The sequence below is a fragment of the Pteropus vampyrus genome, unplaced genomic scaffold (genome assembly GCF_000151845.1).
Source record: "Pteropus vampyrus isolate Shadow unplaced genomic scaffold, Pvam_2.0 Scaffold141, whole genome shotgun sequence".
Lineage (NCBI taxonomy): Eukaryota > Metazoa > Chordata > Mammalia > Chiroptera > Pteropodidae > Pteropus > Pteropus vampyrus.
Window position 1 is genome coordinate 3,279,865 of NW_011888922.1, and position 22,458 is coordinate 3,302,322.

Below are 22,458 nucleotides of genomic sequence, written 5' to 3' on the forward strand. Positions count from 1 at the left end.
TTAAAAAATTGCTCATGTAAGAATACTTATTATACTGTCTCATTCATAGAATACATATATCAGGAGAGCTAGAAAATTACAGAAGAATATATACTAAAATGTTAACAATGGTTATTTAAGAATTGGGATTACGGGTCTTGTTCCACCCTCGCATTCATCTTTATTTTCTAATTTATCTGAAATGAACATTTATGTAATAAAAAAGTTACTTTACACTATACCAATAGCTAAATGTAAACATACAAAATAAATTAAGTTCCTCAAATATAAAATTATAAGAATAGCAAATTTATGTGAAAAAGTATGGACAAGAGATGAAATGAGCAAAGATATTAACATTCTTTCTGAGGTTATACAGGAAAACACAAAGGAAAAAATTAGGGCATTTTCCATGTTTCATTTTTACTATGTTACTAATATCACTTTAGTCTATTAACTAGATAGCTTAAGCCCATTAACTTTTCACCATTTTCTACATTTTCATCTGCTTTATTCTTAAGTATCATTTTCTGGTCATTTATGACGTCATTACTTGAACTAAATTAAATACAGTGATTTTTACCAAATTACTAAAGTTTTTTTAAATTAAAATCCATAAATAAAAAGGATCTGAAATTTTTCACCTTATCACTTTTTCTTATTTTTCATTCATCCTCATTCAAATATGTGGCTGTCTAAACTTAGCAGCCAGTAAAAATAAAACACTCAGGTGAGCTGACAAAAAGGTAATCAAATTTAAAGCTAAATATGATTACAAAAATCACAAGATTAACTATCTGTTGTAATTGTCTAAGGGAAACATGAATATCTGCCAATCGTGTGATTATTTAACACACACGTCCTCTTCACAGCAGCATCTCTGGAAAGAGCTCTTGTTCATTTGCCAGGAGCACTGGTTTGTAAGTTCACATGCCTCGCCCTTAAAATGGCTTTACAGGCCCTTTCCAAGTATAATGACTCATTCAAAGCCGATCAAAACCAACTAGCAGGCTATTTTTTGAAAAAGCTCTTCTGATGTGTGTGAGAGCATGCACAGGACAGTAAGTGGTACGTACAGAGCAAGTGGTGGTATGTGACAAAGAGGATGATCATATACTATTTTCTGCTTGCTTTACTATAATTTTCTGTGCCAAAGTATTGCTATTACCTATATCTAGCAGCTAAGATTGACTTTAGATCTATGGGAACATAGGACCTAGGGTACACAGCATCCTCTCTTACATACCGAGTTCTATGAAACTGCAAACCAAACTATAAAGGGTTCTGAAAATCTAAATTCTAATCCTGGATTTACTTTTGGCTTACTATGTGAACTCAGGTTGGGAACAATCTATGTTCTCCCACATGATGAAAAAAATCTATTGCTGGATCCCCATCAACAACATTAAGACTGTGATGCGTAGGAAGCAACTAGAGATCTATTACAATGAAGTATAGCATTCTTTTTTCTAGCAAAGTAGGGACATTATTACCAAGCCTAAACAGTTAAGTGCCAAGAGTAATAATTATAAAAGAATTTATTGAGGACTTTCTATGTGCCAGACATTCTTTCAAGTACTTTCAAAACAGCTATCAGTGAACAAACTCACTGGTAGAGATTGTCATCCCCAACATACAAATGAGGAAATTAAGGATAAGAGAGGTTGAATTAGTTAGCCAAGGTCAAACAACTTTGATACTTAAGAGACAAAGCCCAGGTTTATTTAACTCCAAACCTCTTAACCTCTTAAAAACTACTTATCAGCATAAACAAAAAGAACTATAAATGAATCTATTATTTCTTCCTTTCCTTTCCCTTCCCCTTCTGTTCCCTTTCCTTTTTCCTTTCCTTTATTTTTTGCTCAGGGGTAAAAATGAAAAGCTAAAAGTAACAAATCCCTGTTAATTAATCTTAATCTCAAATATTTCTCTTTGCCCAAATACTAGGCCATTATCTATTGACAACATGTAGGAATAAACTTATCCTCTAACAGAGGTTCCCTGTTATTAAGCCAGTGGAATCTTCCATCTGGACCAAGCTAAGCATCTAAAAGCATGGTCATAAGCAACCTGGCTATAAACAACATGTTTTAAAAATTACTATGAAAAATGGCATCAGTAGATGGCGTTTTAAGTTATTACATCACAGTAGTGGTAAATCAAGCCATTCCGGCTATTGTGGGGTTCTGAAGTCCTTAGGCAAATATGTGTATAGCTGGTCTTTTAAGTCTTCAGTGGATTGCTGAGTCTGCAGTTCAAGCTCTTACTTACTCCAGCATTTAGCAAAGTTGTAACAACGTTTTTGCCCGGGAGGCCTTGAATGGTCGTTCCTTTTCCTGTAGTCTTTTGCACAACAATCACATTGGGCTTGGAAGTCATTGGGATTGTAGTGATTTTGGTAGTCGTTCCTTAGAGAATAGGGGAGAAAAGGAGGCCTGAGTTAAAGACTAGTGATTATTTAATTATATCTGTTTATATTGTACACAATTTATACATATAATTGTCATCCCTAGATGATGTGAAGGCTGTCATATGGATGAAAATAAAGGTTTGGAATAGTAAATTACAAGTTGTCCTAGAATGAGAAAACATTAAGAATTGACTCCTAACAACAGTCATCTTTTTGGAATCTGAGGACCTACACACCAAACTCAGAACTTAAAAATATCGCTATCAGTTTCTCCAACAATATTCCTCTCCTGACTAGTTAACTGAAACAAATCAGAACCTCTATTATATGGCTTATGTTTTCCCCAAACCCAGTATTATCACTATATCTAGTGTGATGGGAAAATTCTTCAAAAAGATCATCAAAAAAGAGGTAAATACTTATCAAAATTCATATAACACTAGACTCTAGAAAAACTTATGAAAAGAAATGTCATGTATTTTTGGTGTGATCAAAAGACAAAATAAACACTGACTCAGAGACTAAGACAGATTAAATATGTGCTCTTAATATCTGCAGCACTCTAAAGAGGATGAAAGTCTACTTTATATATTTGTGTGTGTATATGTATATACACATATGTATTTCCAACTATTAGGATCTACTTTGTAGATTTGTATGTCCTGATCCAAACATTTTATTATCTTGCCCTCTCCCCCACATCCTTCTATAATCCGTTTCTCTTTTGCCTATGAAATCTATCGAATTTGTATTCTTCTAATTGTCTAAATTGGAAATCCTGGTGCAAATCTTGATTCATGTCTGTCTTCACTCCACGTATCCCCCAACAAAATGAACGCCTCTTGAGCTACACACTGTATCTTTTATGTCACTGATTCCTCAGTGCTTAGCACACAGTGTGTGGCAATTACTCAGTAATATTATGTGAATGAACTTTTGTCACCAACATAATGTCTTCTTTCAAAATGTTATCAATGTCAGCAGAAAGGAAAGGCCCTCACCTCTTTTGGCTTCCCATTATTTTCTATTTCAAGTTTCTCTATCATGCAAATAGATCTGATGGTCCCTGTCTTATCAAAAAATGTCCTTTAAAAAAACAAACAAACAAACAAAAAACTGATTTCATCATGTCAAGAACCCTGAGCATGTGAAATTCATTAAAAACCTTCCTAATCTCTCTTGTACCTTGTTCCAACTTTCCCTTTTGTTTTTCAAAATCCTATACGATCTAGCCTTTAATCTATCAATTTGATCTTATTTGTTCCTATTCCATGATACACACCATAAACTCTAGTCTAACATGTAACTTCTTCACTATGGCTTCCTATTACCTACCACACAAAGCCCAAACTCCTCTGCTTAGCTTTCCAGGTTCCGCCAGACTTTAATTGTCAGGATTATCCAACATATACCTCTCCTTCAGTGTGTTGGTTTCCACATTGGTCCTTGAGCATACCAGTCCCAATGCAACTTTTGCGCCTGTAATTTCCTCTGCCTATGAAAACAGGCAAGTCATATTTTTCTTCTATAGGTGTGTATATCATTTATCAAATGACTAAGCACAGAACAAGTACTCATTAAAAACATGACTGATTAATATATTCTCAAGAAGAAAAACAAAATTTTATTCCTTTCTATTGGAAAACCTTAGCATTCCTTACTAAAGATTTAGAAACAAGACTGTACTAAAAATAAGACTATTCTAGTTATGTCGACTTATGGCAATCTTGTTACAGTATCTTTATAATATAGCTCTTTTTTATGTAAATTGAGGTAACACACTCAAGTTACATAAAAAGAACTTTTATTCATGCACCAGATTCACAAATGTTTTTTTTCCTTTATCCATGATCTCTGAATAGAAGGCTGTTAAGAGCCAAAAAAACCAAGCTGCCCATTGTTCACTTATATCAACTTTAAGTCTTAATTAGATCCAATCCTTTAATTAACATAATCCCCCCAGTTATGATGTCTCTTTTAACAATGAAGCCTTACCAAATTTTGACTAATAAAATTTTTTTACAAAGTAAGCATTAGAAACTACCTCAAAAAAATGTAAACCAAGCTTTAACTCTACACCAAAGTACAAGAACCACTTTTTTGACAACACTTGCTTAATAAGTGATTTCTATCTATAAAAATGTCTAATCCTTTCCATTACAGGTATGCTAGTTTATGAGACAGTTACAAATCAAGTTCGCCAGCTTAATAAAATGAGGCAGGGGAGATGTCAGAAAATAGAAGAAAAGGGCACAGCATAAGGCAAAGCAAGTATAGCATTATATTAAAATAGAATACAATTTATGATTAAAATTATCAAATTACAAAAGTCTAAAATCCCAGTGAGCATGTTTCTATATCTCAGGTGATACCTATGTTATATTGGAGAAAGAAGTAGTATTCATTTTTAAAAAAGGTCTTCCTCTATGCTTCCATAGAATTTAGTCTACGCTTCTCATGTCACAACAGAAGGTATGCAAGTTTAGCATTTTGTAGGGCAGAGAATGCACCTCATGTATATCTTTATGTATCACAGCACCCAGTCCAACATCTGGCTCATAGCATATCAGAGAACCCACATATATACACAGTCTTCACTTAAAGAGTTATGATACAATGGGTGCAAATAACTGTGAATCGCATTTGGATCATATAATCCAGATTCCTTTTTAAAAATAAGAAACCTATAAAAGTTTGAGCATTATGGTAGGTAAGGCTTAAAGAACACAAATTTACTGGCCCAGATTTTACTGTTCACAGATTCTTAAGTCACCCTGAAATCTTGGTCTCTTGGGTAATGTTTTACATTGTTTTGCTCAAGAATGAGCAAATGAATGAATGAATTAAAAAGTATATAAACACTTGCTCCTTGCCTGACATTATACTAAAGATTAAGAGAATCAAAATCAAGTTTTGCCATTGTCACAGGTTCTCATAATGTCCTCAGAGTCAAGATAATGAGTTCACTTCTAAGGGATCCAATCTTCTGCATAAAATATGCATGATTCTTAACTACCCCTTAACAAAGCTCACAAAAAAACTTTACATATCTGATAGTTCTATGTATACACATGTAAGTAAATAAATGACTCTATATGAGTCAAATAACTGCAAAAAGTCATGCCTCTATTTAACTGCTTATTCCAATAAAAAGAAAAACTTGACCTTTTAAAATACACTTTGGAAGCACAGAAACGTGAACTTGCCTTCTAGGATATTATACAAAGGAAGTAAGAACTTCATGTAATAATTTATGTGTTATAATGTTCATCACAGAATTATTGACAATGACCAAAAAAATTGTAAGCAACTCAAAACATTCAACAAATGGCGAAATTATAGTGCATCATATAAGAGAATACTGTGTAGCAATTAAGCAGGGGTGGGGGGGTATCAAAATACATTTAATAGAATGAGAAAATAATATTACATGAAAAAAGATAAAACGGATTATATTAGTTCTCAATTTAAATATATATATATGCACAATGCATCTATACAAAAAAAATGAACAGAAATATACACACTTAAATCAACACATTTCTCTGTATAGTGAAAACTTTAAGTTTTTTTTCTTCGTATCTTTCTATATTTTTCAAATTCTCTACAATGAGGAAAAGAAACCACGTTTTTAAAAAGCTTTCTATTCTTACAGCTAGATGTTTGTGTGTATGTATTTTTTAAAAAGTGTACATTTTGTGTTAGGGAATGAGGGCGGTCTGGAGGTGGGGTAGGTATGGAATCTAGAATCCAGCATCTGCTCATGGATGAAAGCACAAAACTATCTAAATTCATCCAACCAGGCTTATCAGTTTACTGTAAACAGACAACCTGGGATTGAAAACTACTAATAAACTAACCAATGATCACAGTATCATAGACAACAATACTATTATAAGAGAACTGTCTTTATGAAGAATATTGATATGTAACATAAGGATCAGTTTAGAGTAGTCAGAAATGAGGGACGTTCTTTAGAATAAAGTGTCAAATAGCAAAGCAGAGGTAGAGACAAAATGAGCTCCATGCAATAAATAAAGGTGTTTCAACTATGTGCCAAGTATATCCTACAGTGCTAAAAAAATTTAAGAACTCTTCTCAGGTATACCCATACACTTAAAATAGCAATTAACTATGAGTTGCTTTATATTTAAATAGAAAATATGTACCTGATAAAATGTATAAATGTTATATCCAAGAACCTCTCTGCTTCTAGGAAATGTGCTTGCCTGTATTGCTCTAACCAGGCACAAAGCAGCTAAATTATAAAAAAGGTCTGAAAACAGCAGCCTTGTAACATCTAAACATTCCTTCAAGCTATGTGGTACCATGAATTCAAATTTAAGTAAAGAAAAACTTACAGTCATAAAAAGCTACATACCAATGAAAAACATTTTGAGAAATGTTTAATTGAGTATGTGCTCTATACTATTTAAAGATACTGTTAGGTAATATAGTTTGAGTTTTAACTGTTATTTAACATATCCTCTTAAAATCTGGAGTATGATGATTCTTTCCCCTGGTTTCACTCTCCTCAATCTGGCAAACACTGGCTTTTTTCACTTATACTTAAAAGCAGAGCCAAAATTAACAGCTTTAAATATAGTACTTTATGCCAATACCATGCCCTGCTTTGCTTTTTTTTATTCACTGAGTTATCAGCAACATCATATTACTGCCAGGAACTTCAGTCCTTTCACTTTAGAATGTTACAACAACTCACCTGGGGCATACAAAATACGGCTAGTCTACAAAATTGGTTGACAGTTAAAGTCCTCAGGGTTTACTTGATCAGAGTTATTTATATCATTTTAATTAAAAAATAATAATCAATGAAAATGAATGCCATATTAACATTCCACTTCAGAATCCACAACCCAAATACTTCAGGAATTAATGAGCCAATAAAAACCAGGTAAGGTTCTAAAATACCAATAAATTAGCCTTCCACATCTGAGTAAAATGTTTTTTAAAAGAGTCAATATAAATGGTGAAAAACAAATAAGGATATTCAAGTATTTTTATTTTTAATCAACTAAAATGACATTAATAATTGAAATTATGAGATACGGTCCCTCAAACACATTTAGATAAATAAATACTAGTTCTTCCACTATCTAGCTTGTGTGGTCTCGGACAAGTCAATTTCATGTCTGTAACCTTAAATCTGTCTGCTTCTGTAAACTGGGGATGATACCAACTACCTCAGAGTTATGAGATCTGAATGGATTAACAAATGGGAGAACACTTTATAAATGAAAAATCTCTATGCAAATGTAAACCATAATCTTTCCATTCTGATTAAAAGCAACATTTATGTTCTATTTTAAAACTATCAAAAATTTAATATGTGAAGATTTAATATCAGAACTAAAAAAAACTATATTTAATCACTAAATGTCAGGACTAAAAACAGCTCTAGACTTCTATGCATAAAACTAACATCAAACAGAATCCTTTAACAGTTGAAATATGTTTTTTTCCTCTTGCTAGTCACCTACACCTTTTACATATTTCAGATATACCTACCAGAAACTATATTACTGCTAATTATCTTGCCCCCCAAGGTAGCTAATGATTTGGGTACTACTGTAATGATGCTACCACTGGTAGTTTTCACATAGGTTGCAGCTCCAGGGGTTGCAGCCATCCGACCTATGGATGGACTCACTGTCGGCCGGGTATAAGTTGCCTGTGTGCCTATAAAAAAGGAAAAGCCAAAAGAAAAACTTGTTATTACTTATAGAAGAATGACAATTTAGGCAGTTAAAAGTATAATTTAATGTAACCTACACTGCTTGAACTTGAAAATGGAAATTCGAGGTGTCGATACATTAACAATTTACAGCGTTTTCGATGTACATAGCAAGAACTACAGCCAAGTCAATTCAAATTAATTTTACACATAAAATATTGTGATGTGTTGCATCAAATTACTAACCCCAAGAAAAAGTATAGTTTTATTCCTTTCTTCCACTATCCTTCTTCCACTAGTTTTATGCCAAAATAAACTTAAATTTAATCATCTTTCCTGCCAGAGCATTTAAGCTATTTCTGTTATAGATTTTAAGGTCTCTGCATCTGTTTTATGCTGTCTCAGTGCCAAACCCAACGTCAGCACTCAGCAAATAAGGCAGTACTGTTTGCCTAAAATTTTATAAACTTTCACTGTTTTGTACTCTGCTACTCTGAAATATATTTTCATCTTTTAAAGAGTTATTCCATCAGTTTACTAGAGATTAAAGTTGAAGCTGCCGAGAGTTGCCAGGAATATTTCTTTTTAGCCTAAAAAGTTCACTATTTACATATTTCCTTAACTTTAACTGACTTGTTAGAAGATTTTTCTTCATGTCTCTCAAAGGATTTTATACTCTTCCCCACTATTTCTAGGGCTTTTTCCTTTTCCCAAACAGGAGTTAAAAACTAACCAGAAGAATCTGTTGTCATTTCTTACAAATCCGGTAATTCAGAAATACCATTCCTACACTAAGAATGAAGATAACTAAGATAATATCTTCAACTGAAAAAAGTTTTTTCATAATTAGATTCAGAGGTCATTGTGATAACTATTTTAAACAACCTTCTCCTCCAAAAAATGCTTTTAGCAAGTTATTCATCATTTAAAAATACAATCCCTATCCAAAAAAGGAAGGAGGGAAAGAACATTAGAATTAATTTAAACTGGTTAAAAAGAAACATCTGAATCAGAACAAAACCTAGTACAAAATAACTATGCTATATAGATCCATAGTTTGAATCAGTTGAATTATAACCAGAAAAAAAGTCAACTTGAGCTTGTTATTTAAAAAAAAAAAAAAAAAAAGGCACTGGGTATGCAGTCAAACAGATCTGGGTTCAAATCCCAGTTGTCTTTTATTAACTTTGTGGACTTGTACAAATTGCTTAATGTAAGTCTCTGTTTTGTAGCTGAAAATGGGAGCTAATAAAGCCTAAGTTAGAGTTAAGTGCAATTTTTGTACAGACCTTTATACACTGGCCAATAGATGATAGCTTACAAACTTCAGACAGGTATGATTTTACACTATTTAGATTCTATCCTCTAAATACTGTCCCTCTCACAAAGTTTGGTAAGACTTATACAAATTTAAAATAATAGTAATGGATAATTCTAATATTAATTAATAGTAATAGCTACTGAGCACTCTGCTGGGGACTTTACATACTTGATTTCATTTAATACTTAACAATAACCTTTGGTTCAGGCATTATTATCCCATTTAAATAGACAAAAGATTTAGAAAGATTAAGAAACTATTCAAGGTCACAAAGGATGATACTATTTTAAATGTTCGTACACTGTTACTACCCTGGGCATAGCCAGGTTATTCTTATATCTAGGCAATATGCCATACTGTGCTTTCTCAGTCTGAGAAATGCTTACTAGACTGTGATTTATACTGACTCTCAACCTCATCAAAGTGAGATCCTTGTGAGCTGGGACTCCTCATAGACATTTACGGTCTAATAAGATAAATAACATTAAACAAATCAACAAACAAGTAGATTAGTAATTAGAAATTGTAGTATGTGCCATAAAGGAAAATAAAGGACAGTACAACAATAAGAAGAGAGCTATTTTAAGTTAGGGAGAAGCGGGAAGTCAAGAAAGGCCTCTTTGAAGAATTGTCTCATTAATCTCTATCCCCAGTGTCAAGCACATTGCTGGTACAGAGGAATTACTCAATGAATATATGACAAATGACTGTACTGATGCTCAAGAAAACTTACCAGTAGGAGTGGTTACCAGTTTAGTTGTCATAATCGCACCATTACTGCTAACCACCATAATAGGGGAATTGCTACTGGTAGGCAGAGTTGCTGTCACTGGTTTGGGTAAAATTTTACTTGGTTGAACTTGTTGTGTGATGATTTTAACACCTTTGAAAGAAGAAAAATAAGTATCAGTACAAATTATTTTTTAAAACATAATTTATATCAACCCAAGAGGGCAGTAGTTACACACATGTACTCAGTCTCACCTAAAGAAAAGCTTTCTTCATATGGATGAAACTCTTTAAACTTTTATTTCTCAAATTCCTATCTTTCCTAATTTCTCTCATTAAAGAATACAATTAAAACATTTTAGAAGTTATTAAATTCTCTTAAAAACAAGATTTTTTCCCTTTGTATAGGACCATGTCATATAAGAGCTTTCAACCCAAATTAGCCATTCACTGGAACTTTACAGATAAACAATCTATACCATGCAAATGACTGAGATGAAAGAATTAGGATAAGAAGTCAAAAACAAATGTTAATGTAGCTTTATATATTCCTAACTACATCAAATATTTCACTAACCACTTAAACTATAAAGGTTGTTAAAAATTTAAGGAGCAAGAACATTTTCTTTTTGAATCTTTATTTTTAAATTAACTTCTTTTAAAAGTATTTTTAATAGTTCACTTTGTCAAACACAAAGAATACACTATTACTGCACTTATAAAAAATATGTATGTGGACAAAAACTGAAAGGGAACATGTAACAATAAAATTAAAATGTTAAAGTGGAGAGGTTATGATTTTTTTTACATTTTTCAAAGTTTCATTTTAAATGTTATAATTGTTACACTGACTTTCCAAATGTACAATGTTCATTTAAAAGAAATATTTCATGCTAACTACAAATTTAAGTACTAATAATTGTTAACTGAGGAAGAAAATTTTGGTAAACTTTTTCCCCATTAGCTTTGCTAAAATAATTCATGGAATAGAATGCATTCCATAGACAACCAAAAATTGTATTACTTTTTTGGATGGTGGTTAGGTTGAGACATTAGGAAGCAAACAAATCTATTTAATAGCTTTAAATAATTTTAAATTTCTTGTAGTCAACAAAAAAATTAAAATTGTAACATAATACATACCTTCTAGGGTTATTATGAAGATTAAATAAATCAAAATTATAAAGTGTTTATAGAAATAAAGAAATTCTGATTATAATAAATCATTAAGAGTGAAGCTATAGGGGAAAAATTATTTCTAGTATTATATGATTAATGAATTATAATAATGCTTAAGGTACATAAAAAGAAGTCCCCAAAGAAATGACCACAGACAGAAAAAAATTTAAGAGAATCATAAGAAACTAATTTGCTCACTCCTACAAATATGTTAAAAATTTGGACCAAATAAGTAATTTTCTAGAAAAATATTGTTTATCAAAATTGACCTCAGAAAAGAGTGATATCTAAATAGACAAATTTCCTTAAAACAAATTTTTAAGAGGTCTTCCTTCTCTGCCAAAAAATAGCAGACCCAGATAGTTTCAAAGACAATTCTACAGTCCTTTAAAAAAAAGATAATTCCAAAATACTTAAAACCATTCCTCTTAAAAGTTCTCATAATATACACACACACACACACACACAAATTATACCTGTGTGATAATGGATATTAACTCATGTTAGCTAAACCTATATCAAATTATTATGTGGCACACTTAAAACTAACACAATGTGTCAATTATATCTCAATTAAAAACCAACAAAAACTACTCCAGAGATCGATTTCTAACAAGAGAGCATAAAGAGATCTGCTAATCTGCTGATCCAATGAAAATGGTAAAAGTAATAAAACAACCAATGAAAAGCTCTGGAAATGGTCCCAAGGACCAACAAAGAAATATCTACTCAAAAAAATATAGAAAAAATCAGTAAGAAAGGGAAGATCTGTGGTATTTAAACCAAGACCTGTTCCTCCTTACCCCTGCTACAAGCAAGGCAAAGATTCCTCTACATACTGCTGCAGTCAGGAACCAAAGGTTTCCTATTCCTCCAGCTGGAGGTCTGAGGAGCAACAGGACTTCTGGATCTCATCTTGCCCCCAGGTACCTATTGCTAAGGTAAGTCCCGTGAAAGTACAGTCAAGAGGTGGGTGCTCCCTTCCGCTCAGCATCCAATTCATAGAACAAAGGCTCCACCTTGGGCATGGTGTCACAGGGAATACTGGGGTCCTAATCACCACCGCCTGGCTTATGAGGCGGTGGCTCCACTACCAGGAGAATTAAGTCAAGAGGATCTTAGGCTGCTTCCCATCCTTCTACCCCTGCCTTCACTGACTGCTCAGCTCCTAAAGCAGGAGCGTCATTCAGAGAAGCATGCCACGGACCCCACACCCAGAGCTCCAGAGCTGCCTGAAGGTAGAAAGAGGTCATAAAATAGGTAGTTCCTAATCTCTTCCCAAAGGAACTGACTTCGTTTGTAACAGAGCATGGAGAAATTCAAGCCTGAATGTATTATAAAGAACAGTGGGGGATGTGATAAAAGGCAACTGGACTATAGGCTAGACGGTTTGCAGGAGAAAACTGAACAATACAGAAACTCAGAGGAATCCTCTTGTGGTCTGACAAATATCAGAAATAGAACTCTGTAACTACTATTCCTTCAAAGAAGCCACAATTTGTATTAGTTTATGGAGAGTAACTTATGCTCCTGGGCATTGTTGAAATAGTACAATCAGTTAGAAGAGTTTAACAGCTGAGCGTGGTCAAGGAAAGAAAGAAAGAGAACCAATACTACCGTCACCTCAGAATAACAGTGGGCATACCCAGAGCTGTATGTCCCTGAGGAACATGAGAGACTTAACTTCGCTAAAGTAACTGACCTAGTCACTAAACAACAAATAACCAAGCAAATAAAAATAACAAAACGGGGGGGCAGGTAGGGGAAGACCAGTACCCAACTATATCTAATATCTAAAACATTAATTTAAATATCTAAAATGTATAGTTTCCAACAAAAATCATTAGGAGGCATGCAAAGAAATAGGAAAATACGACCCATACACTAGAAAAAAAAAAAAACAAGCAACAAAAGCTACCTGTGAGAGTGACCTAATATCAGACTGAACAACAACAAAAAAATACTTCAAAGTAGCCCTTATAATATGTACACAAAACTAAAGAAAAGTATGATAGAAGTAAAAAAGGGCATAATGACAAAGTGGCATCAAATAGAGAATGTTAATAAAGTGATAGAAATTACAAAAAAAGGAACCAAATGAAAAATGTGGAGCTGAAGAGTACAGTAATCGAAATGAAAAATTCACTAGTGAGGCTCAAGAACAGATCTGAACTGGCAGAAGAAATAATTAGCAAATTTGAAAATAGATCAACAGAGATTATGCAAGTTGAAGACTAGAGAGAAAAGAAATAAAGGAAAATGAACATAGTCTCAAAGAAATGTGAAACACCATTAAGTGCACCAATATATATGTAATGGAACTACCAAAAAGGAACAGAGAGAAAAAGAAAAAAAATTTCAAAGAAATAATGTCCCAAATTTACTCAAAAGCAGTAACTTATACATCCAGGAAGCTCAGTAAACTCTACACAGGATAAATACAAAGAGATCCACAGACAGACACACCATACTGAAAATCCTGTAAGTCAAAGACAAGGAAAAAAACCTTGAAAGCAGCAAGAGAAAAACAGCTTACTACTGACAAGGGAACTGCATTAAAGTCGACAACTGACTTCTCAGCAAAAACGATGCAGGCCAGCAGGCCGTAGGATGATGCATTCTAAGTTCTCAAAGGAAAAAACTATCAACCAAGAATCCAATATCCAGCAAATAAAGTCTTCTTACCAGATAAACAAAAACAGAGAGAATATGTTGCTAGCAGAAGGCCTTAAAACGGATACTAAAGGAAGTTCTATGAATAGAAGGAAGAGGAAACAATACAATGACATCCACTCTTGCCAGTAATATTCAACATTTTACTAGAGGTTCTACCCAGGGAAATTAAGCAAGAAAAGAAACACAAGATATCCAGATTGTAACAGAAGAAACTATTTCTATTTGCAGATGACATGATCTTTTATATTTAAAAAATCTTAAGGAATTTATCAAAAACTATATTAGAACTAAAAAAATGACTTCAACAAAAGTTCAGGATACAAAATCAACACATAAAATCAGTTTTATTTCTATACATTAGCAAAGGACAATCTGAAAAATAAAATCAACAATTTTTTACAACAACTTCAAAAAGAATAAAATACTTAGGAATAAATTTAAGAAAAGAAGTGCAAATTTTATACTCTGAAAACCACACGACATTGTTGAAAGAAATGAAAGAAAATCTAAAATGGAAAAACATCCTACAGTCATGAATTAGAAGATTTAATTTTGTTCAGATGCTTATATGCTTCAGCTGATCTACAGATTCACTGCAATCCCAATCAGAATCTCAGCTGACTTTTTGTAGAACTGACAAGCTGTTCACAAAACTGGAACTGCAATTTTGTCATCTAGAACTGCAAGGGACACAGAATGGCCAAAACAATCTTTAAAAAGAAAAACAAAATAGGAGTACTCTCTCTGATTTCAAGGCTTACTACAAACCAATGGTAATCAAAACAGTGTGGTACTGGCATGCAAACAGTCATAAATTAATGGAATAGAATTGAGAGCCCAGAAATAAACCCATACACATGGTCAACTGATGTTCAACAAGGGTACCAAGACCATTCAGCGGAGGAAAAACATTATTTCCAATAAATGGTTATTAGGACAACTGGATAACCATATGCAAAAGAATAAAGTGGGGTCCTTATATCACACCATAACAAAATTAACTCAAAGACCTAAACTATCAAACTCATAGAAAAAAACAGGGATAAATCTTTATGACCTGAAATTTGGCAAAAAAAAAAAAAAAAAATCTTAAATATGACACAGAATGAGCAACAAAAAAAAAAGAAAGAAAGAAAGAAAGGAAATTGGGCATCTTCAAGATTAAAAACTTTTGTGCTTCAAAGGATATCATCAAGAAAGTAAGAAGACAGCTCATGGAATGGGAGGAAATATTTGCAAATCACATATCTGATAAGGACTTAACATCCAAAATATGTATATTAAAAAAAAAACTTGTACAACTCAGTGACAAAAAGACAAACCAATTAGAAAATGGGTAAAAAACATAAACAGATATTTCTCCAAGGAAGATATATTAAGGGGCAAGCACATGAAAAGATGTTCAACATCAAAATCCAAAACAGAATACTACTGCACATAAACCAGGATAGCTAGAATCAAAAAGTCAGAGAAAAACAAATGTTGGAAAGGATGTAGAGAAATTGGAACCTTCATACACTGCTAGTAGGAATGTAAAATGGTACAGTCACTTTGGAAAACAGTGAAGCAGTTTCTCAAACAATTAAACACAGAATGATCATACAGCTCAACAATTCTACTCCTAGGTATATACACAAGAGAAGCGAATATCCCAAAACTTACACATGAATGTTTCCACAGAATTATTCTTAACAGCCAACAGGTAGAAACAATCCAAATGTACATCAATGAACAAATGAATAAACAAAATATGAAATATTATTTGGCCATAAAAAGGAATAAAGTACTAATACATGCTAAAACATGGATGAACCTTGAAAACATTAAGTGAAAGAAGCCAGTCACAAAGACCACATATTATATTATTCCATTCATATGAAAATCCAGAATATAGAAATCGAGAGACAGAAAGTAAAGCAGGGCCAGAGAGGTTGCCATAGGGAGTAGGGAGATGATAGGCTAAAAAGAACAGGATTTCTCTTTGAAGTGATGGAAAGGTTCTAAAATCAACTGTGGTGATGGCCATACCTATCTGTGAATACACTAAATACCACTGAATTCCACACTTTAAATGGGTTAATTAAATGGTATGTAAATTATATCTTAATAAAGCTATTTTTAAAAATCCAGCATTTTAAAAATGGAAAACTTTACAATTTTTTCTTGGAAGCACATTTAACATTGAAACTAAACCCTGCCAGAGACTGCACACGAAAAACTACAGACCAATTTCCCTGTGACTATCAACACATTGTATTATCCACACCTCATACTAAGATAGATTTCAAGAGATTTAAATGTGAAAAATGTGAACTATAACTAAAACTCTAGAAGCTTGAGAAACCACACTAATAAATTCAACCATATAAAACAAAAAAAGATTTGTACAGCAGAAGTCCCTATACATAAAGTCAACAGACAAACTGGGAGGAAAATCTCTGCGAATCATGAAACATGCAAGCACCAATTATCCTGATACATAAAGAATTCCTAGAAATTGATCAGGAAAAAAAAAAAAAGACCACAGTAGAAGAATTGGAAATGAATACAGACAGTACACAAAAAATGAAATACGAAAGGCTCTGAAACATATAAATAGTTGCTTCAAACTCACTCTCTATAAGAGAAATAAAGACAACACAACATTGAGATAATGACACCCCCCCCCCGCCCACAATCCCAGCCCAATCAGATTGGAAAAAGGCAATTGTTTAATAACATACTGGTGAGAAAAGGGTACTGTGAGGAAACTGGAACTCATGTCCATTATTAGTTGGAAAATAAATTGAAAATCCCTATAGAAGAATATCTGGAAATATGCATCAAAATTTTAAATTATTTTATCTTTTGACACACTCCTGGGAATCAGTATCCTGGGAAACACACTCTTGTTATTTATCCTACAGATATACTTACAGACATACAAAATGACTATGTACAGTCTTGTTTACTACAGTTTTGTTTAGAAAAATCCCAAAAGACTGGAAATAACCTTACGAGGTATTAAATATATTATGTTACATGCACTACAGAATGCAAAGGCAACTTAATTTAATGTACTGATTGCTTTAGAAAGATCTCCAAGAAACAATGTTAAGGGAGGTGGGGAAAGCAAAGTGCAGGTGTTACATTCTACATCTGTGTAAAAAGGAAGAGATAAAAATTCAAATTTAAATTTGCTTGTATATACAGAGACTCTGAAAATACATAGGAAACTAAGACTTTTTTAATGGTTAGGAAACACTGGATAGAGAACCAAGTTATTCACTATATAAGTTTTTATACTTTTCAGCTTTTGATGAATGTAGTCTATATTCAAAAATAAAATAATTCCTTCACAAATAAAAATGCCACCAAAACAGACCTTAGAAACTCTAATACAGCAGAGTTTATGTGTTAACCAATATTACGGATATTGAAATCTCCCTTCCTTACTATTAAGATAAAATTATTTCAAACATAGAGTAATATGTGGTTAAAAAAAAGTCAGACTATGATAATATACAAGTATTAAAATACCATGAACACTAAGAAAACAGAACAAAATATTACACTCAAATTTTTCCAGTAAAATCACAGGAAAGCAAGAAACTTTTTAGTATCTCCCACCCCTGCTATACCAGAGAGAAGATTAAATATCCATTTTCAGAACAAGGGAAAGATGCCCACTCTCACCATTTTTTTTTTTATTCAACATAGTAAGGAAAGTCTTAGAGCAATTAAGCAAAAAAACAAAAAAACAAACAAATAAACAAAAAACCATCCAAATCATAAAAAAAGTAAAACTGTCTCTATTCGCAGACAATGTGATATTATATATAGGAAACCCTAAGACTCCACCAAAAAAACTGTTAGAATAAACAAATGTAATAAAATTGTAGGATACAAAATCAATATATAAATATCAGTTGTTTTATAGACTAATAACAAACTATCAGAAAGAGAAATTCAGAAAACAATTCTATTTACAATTGTATAAAAAAAAAAATACTTAGAAATAAATTTAACCAAGGAGGTAAAATAACTGTACGCTAAAAACTATAAGGCACCAATAAAAGAAAGTGAAAACACAAAAAAATAGAAAGACATTCTATTCTGTGCTCATGGATTAGAAGGATGGATATTATTAAAATGTCCATTCCACTCAAAGCGAGCCACAGATTCAACGCAATTCCTACCAAAATTCCAATGGCATTCTTCACAAAAAGAGGACAATCCTAAAATTTGTATGGAACCATAAAAAAACTCCAAATAACCGAAGCAATCTTGAGAAAGAACTATTAGGCCAAAGGCATCATACTTCCTGATTTCAAACAATGTTACAAAGCTACAGTAATCAAAATAGTATGGTATTGGCATAAAAACAGACACATTATATCAATGGAACAGAACAGAGATCCCAGAAATAAACCCATATTTGGTCAATTTATGTACTACAAAAGAACTAGGAATATATAATGGGAAAAGGATAGTCTCTTCAATAAATGATGCTGGAAAGCCACATACTAAAGAATGAAATTAGGCCACTATCTCACACGATACAAAAATCAACTCAAAATGGATTAAGGACTTGAACATAAGGACTGAAACCGGAAAACTGCCAGAAGACAACATAAGGGACAAGCTCCTTGACATCAGTCTTGGCAAAGATTTTTTTGTATTTGACACCAAAAGCAAAAGCAATAATAAACAAGTGGGACTATATCAAACTAAAAATCTTCTGCTCAGCGAAGGTAACCACCAACAAATGAAAAAGCAACCAATGAAATGGGAAAAAATATCTACAAATCATACACCTGATAAGAAGTTAATATTCAACGTATAAAAAGAACTCATATAACTCAACAACAAAAGAAAACAACCTGATTAAAAAATGGGCAGAGGATCTGAATAGACAAATTCCAAAGAGGACATACTAATGGCCAACAGGTACACGAAAAGGTGCTCAATATCACTAACCAGGGAAACTCAAACCAAAACAATAAACATTACCTCATCTGTTAGAATAGCTGTTATCAAAAAGTTAAGAAATAACAAGTTTTGTCAAGAATATGGAGGAAAGAGAACCCTTGTACACTGTTGGTGGGAATGTAAATTGGTGCACCCATTATGAAAAACCGTATGGAAGTCAAAAAACTAAAAGTGGAACTACCAGCAATTCCACTTCCAGGTATTTATTGGAACAAATGAAAATACTATCTTGAAAAGATATCTGCATCCCCGTGTTCATTGCAGCATTATTTACAACAGCCAAGACATGTCTATCAATGGATGAATGGATTAAGAAAATGTGGTATATCACTACAATGGAATATTAATAAGCCATGAGAAAGAAGGAAATCCTGCCATTTACAACATGAATGAACTCTGAAAGTATTATGCTAAGTGGAATATGGCAGAGAAACATAAACACTATATATGATCTCATTTATATCTTAAATCTAAATAAATATAAACAAACAACAACAAAAACATAGCTTACAGATACAAGAGAACAAATATATTGGTGGTTGCCAGAGTTTTTTTTTAAGAGGTAGGGGGTTGGCTGAAATGGATGATGGTAGTCAAAAGGTACAAACTTCCAGTTATACGATGAATAAGTCCTGAGGGTGCAATGTACAACATAGTGACTATAGTTAACAATACTGTATTGTATATTTGAAAGTTGCCAAGAAAGTAGATCTTAAAAGTTCTCATCACAAGAAAAAAAGGTTGCAACTGTGTGATAGACATTAACTAAACTTATTATGGTAATCATTCTGCAACACATACCTATATCGAATCATTATGTTGCACATCTAAAACTAATATAATGTTATATGTCAACTATATCTCAAAAAAATTAATAAAATGTTCCTATCAAAAAAACAAAATGGAACAAACTGAAAATGTCAGCATCCTCCGAATTCCTTTTCTACCAAATAATGTCCGGATTCACTGGAGAAAAAAAAATCCATTTTCTTTTCTTAAAGATATTAAGTATGTTAAGAGGCTTTTTAATTTCCCTCAGTCTCCATACTCTACCTGCCTTTCTATTCAATACTTTGATCATTTCACAGCTTACAGTAATTGACTCCTACCTCTGAGTTCCCAAGGCGCTAGAGATGTTTTCAATAAAATGCTAAATTGTTATTCCACAAACCACAAACTTCTTCATTGTACACAATGTCCTACATAATCTTAGCACCTCTGCTCATAACAATTTTATGCTATATTCATAAATATGAACTGCCCTCTAACACAAGACTCTCCAGACTAATTTTTCCACTGTCCACTTCCCATAACCACAATGGGCCCCAAAGTATAATTCTAAAATCTGGGTTTGTTTCCTCAGCTTTCTTTCTCTCTCCTGAGAGTTCACTGAAAAAAAAAAAAAAAAACTCTTCCTGCTAGACAAGCTGCTTTTTATCCTTTTTCTATTCCCAAGCTCCAGTTCTCTCTATATAAGTATTTTCAACAACAGACTCTCAAAATACATTTTATAAATTTAAAAATCTGGTGCTTGAGGAAACTGTATATGGAAGTAAATTCATATTTATCAGTAGTCTTCAGAGAACTGGTGATCGGAGAAGGATAATCATATCTTGTAAACATTTCCCAGTTACCTGACTCCTGTTTGATTTGAATGGTAGGCTTGATACCAGGTGGCAAAGGAGACTGCTGAGGCTGTTGCTGATGAGATACCGGAGAAGGCTGGGCCACCTGTTGCTGTGTCTGTTGCTGTACTTGATGTAACTGCTGCTTAGGAGACTGTTGATGCTGTTTGGGAAACTGTGCAAGAATCTGAGTTGGGGTACCCACTAAGCTTTTGGGAGAAGGAAGTCTGGTTGATGCCATTTTGATTGCTGATGTAGATACACCTGTAGATGAGTAAGGCAAAAGAAAATTTAATAGTAAAGCATAATTAAAATTACTTCTGGCTATTGTAGTAGATAATCCAGACTAGGTTAATTAATAAAAGCAATGATTTATTAAGCACTTAGTACGTGTCAGATATAATGTGTGGTACTTTATATATTTGATACTTAGTCCCCAAACTCTGCAAGAGGGGCATTATTGGTCTCACACTCAAAAAAAACAAAACAAAACAAAACAAAACACCCAAAACTGAGTCCCCCTTGGTGAGAAGTTAGAATGAAAGAATCGGATAAGATATTCTCACATGTCTTTCAATAGATTTTCCTTTAGAAAACACAGGTTCTCAGTGAAATATAAGAACAAGCAAACTAAGTTTTGATGTTATTTGTAATACACTTTTTTCAAATAGTACTTTACAGATTCTAGTGAGCCAATTTAAACATGGCATTAGATAAAAATAATTCACACTGAAACATTCATCATATGAACTATTTAAAGCATGGCAAAATGGCTTTTCTATATCTCATTTCCAATAATCTATAAATTAATTTTCTGAGAACTCTAACTGGGTCATTAAATAATCATATGAAAAGTTACATGTAGATATTCAACATATCTACAGCAAAAAAAAAAATCTGATGATATAAGCTTTTAAGACATTTCTTTTTAGTGCAATACTAATATTAGCAAGCACGCATACACAGGTAAGGAGTACAGTAACTTCCACTAAAGATCTATGAATTTGAGATAAATTCTTCCCTCTTTCAGATTTTTTTTTCAACAACACAATAGGACTATTATCCGTAAATAAATTAATATTCCTAACAAAAAGAACTTGGAATATAATTCACTAATTCACCATATCAACTTTTTGGGCACTGTTGAAACAATGAAAAGAAACTCATAAATTACTAGCCCAATTACTAAGTACTTAAGGCTATTTTATACCTTCCTCCACCACATCCTCACCATGAGAATTACATTGCATTAGAGAAAAATGTTTAAATAATATAACATCCTTATGTAAAATGTTTCTGGAGAATGATAAAAGATGGAGAAAAGACCCTGAGGAGTCACTCTGACTCTCTAGGTCTCGGTTTCCACATTATGTTGACTTTCCCTAACCCTAAAAGTCTAAGGAGTACTATGCGGATCTCATAAAATCAGAGTTAAATACTTTGAGAGTAGACAAAGGTGAAGTCACATTTTTGTCTACAAAATGAAGGGCTTATTCACATTACTTACACGTGCCCCTACTCACCCCATCCCTCCCTGAATACTAGTATGTTGGTGGCATGTGTGTACTATACTGCTTAGTTGTGCTGAACTAGATTATCACTGGAGCCCCTTTCGACACCAACATTTTATGACTCAATGAGTACAAAATGTTATACAAGTGGAAGACATCATTTTTAAACTACTTAAAAGCTTTAACCTTTATACTGCATTCATCATGAACTCATATTAATTGAGGTAAATTGTGCACATGAGTAATCCCTAACTAAACTATGTTCTCCATATACTTTTGTACAGGAAAAGTCTCTTATGCAAAAAGAGCCAGGGTTATTTTAGAATCAAAGAATTGTGTTCAAATCATGCCTTCAACATAAA

General features: G+C 32.8%; 1 protein-coding gene across 16 annotated transcripts in view; it reads right to left on the minus strand.

The window, feature by feature from the left end:
* EMSY (EMSY, BRCA2 interacting transcriptional repressor) overlaps positions 1–22,458 on the minus strand; it is an 80,630-nt gene that overhangs the window by 21,733 nt on the left and 36,439 nt on the right. For all 16 annotated transcript variants that reach the window (XM_011368392.2, XM_011368390.2, XM_011368388.2 and 13 more), the window contains 4 exons: positions 20,595–20,849; positions 10,139–10,288; positions 7,919–8,089; positions 2,251–2,387 (listed from right to left, as the gene is read on the minus strand). In XM_011368392.2, the coding sequence (XP_011366694.1) occupies positions 2,251–2,387; positions 7,919–8,089; positions 10,139–10,288; positions 20,595–20,849 (713 nt within the window). The remainder of the gene's footprint in view (positions 1–2,250; positions 2,388–7,918; positions 8,090–10,138; positions 10,289–20,594; positions 20,850–22,458) is intronic.